Source organism: Frankliniella occidentalis, unplaced genomic scaffold, assembly GCF_000697945.3.
Source record: "Frankliniella occidentalis isolate FOCC.00 unplaced genomic scaffold, Focc_3.1 Scaffold295, whole genome shotgun sequence".
NCBI classification, from domain to species: domain Eukaryota; kingdom Metazoa; phylum Arthropoda; class Insecta; order Thysanoptera; family Thripidae; genus Frankliniella; species Frankliniella occidentalis.
Genome location: NW_026267421.1, coordinates 316068 through 323639, shown reverse-complemented (window position 1 = coordinate 323639; position 7572 = coordinate 316068). Strand labels below are relative to the sequence as shown.

The window sequence follows — 7572 nt, the reverse complement described above, 5'->3', positions numbered from 1 at the left end:
TTTTTATGCCGATTGTTTATCAGCGAAAAGGGCCCAAAGGCGGGCCTCCTGGCGACGCCACGAGGAGCTGCCGGCTCGAATGCGTCACAAAGTAAACTATCTACATTCGACCAGACAAGGGAAAAGCTACTTGGTTGCATGGAGTGCTCATGGGAAATAGTCTGCCGGTACGGCTGACCATCCCACTATTGGTCTGTTTGAGTGGGTACTTTACTTGGCGTTAGTGCTTTCCATTGAGAATATTAAATCAACTGGCTCTAACTTATTGCCACGGTTAAAACAAAACGAAACAAAAACGAACAGCTGTCACAGTCTAAATGAATGATACAACTGTGTTCCCTGATCAATGAAACAATTGATAGTGCCATACTAGGTGAAACAATCAATTATTAGATGGTATTCTAATCTATGTATGTACCGCTTATCTAAGTTGGCTTTAGCACTTAGTAACAAAAGTTAGTAGAGAAACACCCTGTGCACAAATAAATAAAATGTTTTTTAAGCTATTAACACACAAAACCTTTGAATGAGGAGCAATCGTTTTTATAGCCTGATCCTTGAAAATATTTGGTCACGCTTCTTTCCGAGCCAAGTCTATGAAAAATTCTAACTCATGCTCGTGCCCTAGACTTGATCCGGATATCGGTGAAAGTATCTAGAAATGACAATCTGACTCTGGCCGATCGCTCACCGACCCGACTGCGCCTTAGACGTTATAATGTCTTCCAACTCTATTGCTCCACACTCTCGTAAAGCTACACATCGATAGAAGTCGAGAGGATATGTAAAACATTTAATTTTGAAGCAAACTGCTGTAGAAGAACTGCATGCGGGTAAACACAGACACAGATTGACAGAAATAAGAAAGAGAAGCCGCGTACCGGAGTGTCACCCGATGCGAAACGAAATGTCCTAACGGTATCGAAACGACGTTGAAAATGATCAATTGACGTTATCGTTCCGTAATCGTTTCCAGTGTCATTTCGCAATGGGCTATTCGGCAAAAGTAACGTGAGGTGCTTGCACCTTTAACTGTCCCGTGAAAAATGAAATACATACAACTGAACAAAGAAAAAAATGTGTGCCAAGCCGACGACATTCCTATAACTGTCTATCAAATGGTCGAAGAAGTACCGAAAAAGAAAGAGAAATAATATTGTACGGATATCGGAAGTAATATCGTACAGATATCCGAACGATGACTATTTCTATTGTCGCTGGATAGTTGACCATCATAAAACTATTTTTATAATGCTATTAACTTGAAGACTCAAAACCATCTCGTGAGATTATTGTTTTTCGAAGATTGGATAACCTATGCTACAGTAATACCGGAAAATAGTAAGTTTTTTCTGGCATATCGTTTGGCACAATTCTTCACGACGTTATTTACGGTATATTTTGGAATTCTGTAAATTTTTTGTTCTGGACGTTTGACGTAAATAGATATAATTTGCTGCTTTGAATATCGACTGCACTATTATCGTCAAGCATAGATTTATAAACTATCGACGTTCTGCACTTAAATACAAGGTAACGTTAATATCATTATTTGAAAACAAAATTCTTAATTTTTTCAGTAAACCACAAATACTTACTTGGCCGTGGGCGCCTCTCGGCTGGTGCGGCGCTAGCCGGCGCTCTGGGGATCCTCTTGGGCGATCGTGTTTCAGGAGCCCCTCCTGGGCCCAGCGACTGCGAGCGACCTGGTGGCACGGACAGAGGCGTTAGTGACAAGATGGTGGCCGAAGATGGTAGGCAGGGAGGCGTTCAACCACGTGGTTTTTTTCCTTGAGGGGGACGTTTCGTCTCTCCGCACTTTGTGTACATCTTACGACAAAAAAAAGAAGAATGAATGCTGTTTAATAGCCCTGCCAGAGTCCAGCCCGAAAAATCCACGTGGTTTGTGAACGAATCCCCTGTCTGAAAAAAAAAGTTGTAAGCCATAAAGCTGCGTCGCCTAGCGCCTCGCTATGCGGCCATGCCTCGCTCGAACCATGCGAGAGAATTCCAAGCAGCCCCATGCCGAGGGTAGTGCCTCCACCCCTCCTGCTTGTGGAGGTCATTTTTCTTCCCCGAATAACCGTCGCCCCGGTATGGCCGGGTGCGGCCTTTGTGTTCCGCCGAGATGACAGTAATACCGCGGCGACGTGTGCTCAGGTGCGGCACCTGCCAAGGCACCAGCTGAGGCACCTGCAGAGGCACCTGCAGAGGCACCAGCTGAGGCACCTGCAGAGGCACCTGCAGAGGCACCTGCAGAGGCACCAGCTGAGGCACCTGCTAAGGCAGGCACCCTCAGGTGTGAGTGTAAGCGGAAAGCGGCAGCAGCGAGGTGACAGGGGAAGAGCAATGGTAGCGAGGGAGGAGAAAACAGTCGCAGGAAACAAAAGGAAAAGGAAAACCACGGCGTAAATGTTTTGGCTGACTTCAAACTTGATGCGCGATTTGAACAGGCAGGAAAATGGAAAAAACAATGAACACGTGTCTAGAATCGCTGGTTTGATACACAAAATTATACTTAAAGGTAGTACGAGCGTGGTGAAATTAAATGTGTCTGAAAAGGGAAACAAAAACCGGGAGTACTTTGAAAAATTCCACACCGATTGGTTACAAATTATTCAGGGGTTACCGATACTATAAGAAAGATTTCGTCAATTGAAATTCCTCCGATTTTACCCGGAGTCTTATGGGAGAGAGTGTCTTGGTCACGGGCAATTCGAAAATTAATTAAGAAAGAAATGTGAGTATTTCCGCAAACTGGTTGAAATAGAAACATTATTAAATTACGAATGCAATGACACATTGATAACACCACCTTGCCGTTCATCTGAAAAAGATATTTAGAGTTATAAATTGATATTTTATTCACAGTCGAAATGGCGCCGACGTTAACCTCGAAATTTTTCATACGGCCACTGACGGCGTTACCCATGTTGTTATTTTATGTTTATTGTATTTAACTTTTGGACACGTGACGTTTATTCTGTGCATATTCATGCGATTCTGCTGCAATAATCGCGCCATTGTAGTGAAGGAAAATGAACGACATTGGTCTGTATTTTGTTATATGACGTTGGATGTGGACGGAGAGGTTAGGGGCCGGCCTCGTCGTCTGCCTCGCTCGTCCAAAGTCAAACTATTTTAAATTTGCATACATATTTCTCAAATGTGTCAGGAGAAGATGCGAATCAACTTAATTTAAATACATACAATTTTAGCAACGGTTTAAACTTATTTAATTTAATTTAAAATTGTCTAGAAAGTTGCTGCAAGTTTAGTCTCTAGGCTGACTAGACTGCAGCGCTCGTACTACCTTAAAACTCGACTTAAAACATTTAAAATGTTATGATTTACAAGGTCCACATATGTTTCAATTTTTTTTTTTTTTTTTTTGAGCGGCTTGGAGCATATGGATGGTGGAGGAGTGAGTCGGGCAGATGAAAGGATTTTAAGCAGTAGTCGTTCGTTAGCGTGGCGCTGCTGTGCGTGGCGGGGCGTGGTGGGGCGTGGCGGGGCGTAGCGGGGCATATGGCTTGCTAGGGCAGGCGAGAGGGCCGGGCCGGACGCGGCCCACCGCTGTCTAGTGCACCTGTCTGCGCGAGGCCGGGGGATCTCTTGGGGCTGGCCGAGGGCTCCTCTTTGCGCCGGGGGGTCACGGGCTCCAGCTTCTCGCGGGTCGGAGACAGGAGCAGGGCGCCGTCTTCTGCGCGAGCGAGGCAGGCGAGCCACACAATCAGTTGGGGTCATCATCAATCACAAATACCGTAACCAGTGGGGCTGGTCTTACGAAGAAACGCTGCTTAAAGTTTATCCCTTTTTTAGTATTTATAAAAGTGCATAGCATAATACTGTTCCACGACGATAAAAAATTAAGCAAATTAGTCACACTTAAATATATATAGTGAGCTATCAGTAAGATGGTGAGGTTGTCAATGTAAATTATTGCTCGCACACATATACACGCGGTGAAGTCTGTTGCACACGCAGGAAAGCCACGTAGAGGCTTTGGCACACTGAAAGCTCAAGTTAAGTTAGAAGAAGTGCAGTGGCACAAGAACAAAAGAGAAACCGCGAGGGTTCTGGCGAGGAAGAAAAGCTCAAGAAGAATGTCACTACAGAGACAGAGAGAGAAAGCTGACTAAGAGAAATATCTTACCTGCTCCTGTGGTCCTCTCCAAGTGATGTCTCAGAGGGAACTCTTTCCTCGATGATCTGGGTGCTCCCTCTCTCTTGTTGTCATCCAACTTCTCACTCTGTGCGCAAAAGAGGGGCATGGCAATCAATATCAAATGAATTGCATATCGGCTCTAATTAACGTCATTATAAGAGGGTGGATAACTTTCCCCCTAGCTTTGGCCCATGGGCTGTAAATAGTTTTGAGAAGAGAGTGTTTCCTGGCTGATGATTTTACCATATCATGTGATAATAACGTCGCATCAGTCCAACGTTCAACCAGGAAAACTTTACAGAGGAAACCCACGGGTACAAATGACCTGTCGTAATAACACTCACCTTGCGCGCCTTCTCGGACTTGCTGCGCTCGTGCACGCCGGGCAGCTTGGGCTGCGCCGTGTGCGGCCGCTGCTGGCGGGCCGAGGCCTGGTGGCCCGACACGCTGGCGGCCTTGGTGGGCGAGGTGCGGCGCGAGTTCTCGCGCTCCTTCTCCTCCTTGGAGATGGAGCGGGGCGAGGCGACGGCCGCGAGCGAGAGCGCCGACAGCGAGGAGCGGCGCGACACCTGCTCCCACAGCAGCATCTGCTTGCTGTACAGCTCGGCGATGTGCTCGGGCGCCAGCTCCGTGCCCCAGCCGCGGTGCTTGTACTCGCCCGCCTTCCTGCGCAGCTCGATCACCTCCGCGTACCAGGGCTTCTGCGGCTGCTGCTGCTGCGCCGGCTCGGGCTGCTCGGCCGGCGCCTGCTCGTCCTCGCGCCGCTTCATGAAGCGCCCCTCCACGTACTCGTACTGCGAGAAGGGCCGGAACTTCTTCTTGTACTCCGTCTTGAACTCCTTCCTGCGGGCAACGACGCACAGACGAGGAAAGTTAACGTTAGGGAATATCGCGAAAAACCGCACTTAAAACGGCGTGATAAACAGGCGAGCAACCCGACAGGTGAACTGAAAATCCAAGTGTGTGAATGTCGCACAATTGTGGATTTCCATTCGTATACTTCAGGATACAAGTGTACGAATTTTACTGGAAAATTCACACTTTTCCTGGTATTACATGAGTGCACGAGTCACTCACCTACGAGTTTTTGACATTCAATACACTTGATGGGTTTTTAGTGTGGACTTCCAGTCAGCAACCACCACCAACCTGAGGCGTGTCTTGTCATCCTTGCCGATGTTGTCCTCGCGGATCTTCTCCTCGCCGCGCATGTCGTCGGCGTCGCCGTGGTCCTGGGAGGCCATCAGCGGCTCGGACTCGCCCGCTGCGGCAAAGAGAGCGACGACACGGCCGGGTGAAGCAGGTACGTATGGCGGTGCAGGTGGTGTGCGCCCAGACGTCAGGCTCGGTGTGACTGAGCGCGGGCTGGACCTAGTGGTGCACCACGGGTCGAGGGCGTGTTCCCCGAGGGTGGGATGGAAAAGGGGGGGGGGGGCTTTGATGTCGCCGCACCACACGGAGGCCGTTTGCTTTCTGCTTCGCACCTCGCTCACCGGGAGCACGGCGATGACGCCATCCCCCGCGCCTCGCGAGGGCGACGGAGGTGATGATCACCAAGAGCGAATACACAACCGGGGAAGTTGACACACACCGCGAGTGTGGCGTCGCACCCACAGCGCGGCCGCACACAGCCGGAGAGCAACATCATCGCCTTGTCGGGACTTTGATGCAGAACCTCACCCGGAAAAGCTTTTCGCAACAATAACATAATTTACCTTGTCCCCATTATAATTGACATCCTGAGCCACCACACAACCACACAGGTACTCACCGTCGTCGGTCCTGTCCTGATCGGCGACCCTGGACCGCTGCTGCTCCCGCGCCCGCAGCGCGCCCATGGACAGCGACTTTCTGGGCGCCGTCATGTTCGCCGTCTGCGCCATGCCCGACATCTTGCCGGCGGCGGGCCGGCTGGCCGCGAGCACGGCGTTGTGCACCGCGGCCTCCATCCTGGTCTGCGCCTGCTGCTGCTGCTGCGCCTGCTGCGGCGCGGGCGGCGGCAGCCCCTGGCCCTGCGGCTGCTGCGCGCGCCGCCTGAACTCCTGGCCGCAGCTGTACCGGTCCGAGGCCGACCGGAGCGCGGCCCGCTCCGTGGGGAGCCCGGCCGCGGGCAGGTTGGCGCCCGTGCCCTCGCCCGACCCCGCGGCTACCATCTGCAACAACAACAACAACACATCGGAGTATGAGCACCGCGTTGTACTTCAGCGTGGACAAATATATTTATCAGCGGTGGTTCAATCTAAGTTTTTTCCCCGCATACATTCAATAGTCTTTTAAAAACACCCGCAACCCATAATTTCACTGCAGACTTCAAAAATAGTCAAGGGAAACGAATGCCGAACGATCGGTGTGTATGTGGGCAAGTCTCTGGTCCAGAAGCGCCTGACGGCTGCGAGGTAGGCAGACCCGGCAGACTCGCGAGTCCAACGGGATGCCTGCCCACCGGGCGCCCTCGCTCCTCCCGCCGCCTGCGCTCTGCGCTCTCCGAGAAGCGCCCCGCACGAATTCCGCGCGCTCAGATTTCCATTTGTCTTCCAGTCTCCTCCGCCCCGGCCTCTCCCCCCGCGCACGTCCCAGCACACCAGGCTAGCGACGCTTTTCGCGTTAGCCCCCGCGCTGCTGCTGCTGAGATCGTAATCTCAGTGGGTCAGCTGCGTTTCTCAGACCGTCGCTTCTTTCTCTTTTTTTTAGGGGTGTGTTTTCCGGATCGGTTCCGGAGACAAAACGCTCGTTGTGTACACGGACCGGAGAGAGGAAAGCGAACGGGGGACGAGGCGAGACGTAGGCTATCCTGTGTGCGAGGGTCGCAGGCGGCGGCAGCCTGAAGAGATCCTCCAGCGAGACGAGGTGAGGACGAGAGGCTCCCGGACGGTAACGACCCAGACTCCTCGAGCTACACTCATATGGATTTTTTTTTTTAAAACTCAATTTTCTCGAGCCGATAGGATCTCGAATCCGAGGTATCGTGGCGAGGTAGAAACTGTAGAGTAAGGCCTCACACAAACTAAATCAGCTAGGTAAAAAAGCAAGAACTAAAAAACACAAAACAGAAGATAGTAATATTATATAAATACAACAAGATGGCCGTTTTGCGTCGTCGGAGCGAATGAGTATACAAGCAACCCTGTATTTATGCAAAATTACTCTCTTCTCACCAAACGCAAAGCTAACTTTGACTTTAGGCTTGTTCTATTTTTGTTGTTTTTGTAAAGTTTTTTTTAGGAAGGAAAGGGAAGGGATATTGGATTTAAACATACATGCGGTGCGGAGCTGGCTTGGGCGCCGTCAGGGATGGAAGGCGAATAAGAAATGAGTTGGGAAAACGAGAGAAAAATGCATGGTAGAGTCAGTCAGCAGCAGTCGTCTGCGTGACTTAGGGAAGGGAGGAGGGGGGAGGAAGGGGG

General features: G+C 50.4%; 1 protein-coding gene across 6 annotated transcripts in view; it reads right to left on the bottom strand.

Annotated features, from left to right (window-relative positions):
- The window catches only part of LOC113209418 (uncharacterized), a 78642-nt gene continuing 71070 nt past the window's right edge, over positions 1–7572 (bottom strand). For 5 of the 6 annotated variants that reach the window (XM_052273713.1, XM_052273714.1, XM_052273712.1 and 2 more), the window contains 6 exons: positions 5940–6321; positions 5318–5432; positions 4513–5011; positions 4157–4253; positions 3590–3703; positions 1–1706 (listed from right to left, as the gene is read on the bottom strand). In XM_052273713.1, coding sequence (XP_052129673.1) covers positions 1549–1706; positions 3590–3703; positions 4157–4253; positions 4513–5011; positions 5318–5432; positions 5940–6321 — 1365 coding nt within the window. In that variant the 3' untranslated portion in view covers positions 1–1548. The remainder of the gene's footprint in view (positions 1707–3589; positions 3704–4156; positions 4254–4512; positions 5012–5317; positions 5433–5939; positions 6322–7572) is intronic. The other variant, XM_052273715.1, reaches the window with a different exon arrangement.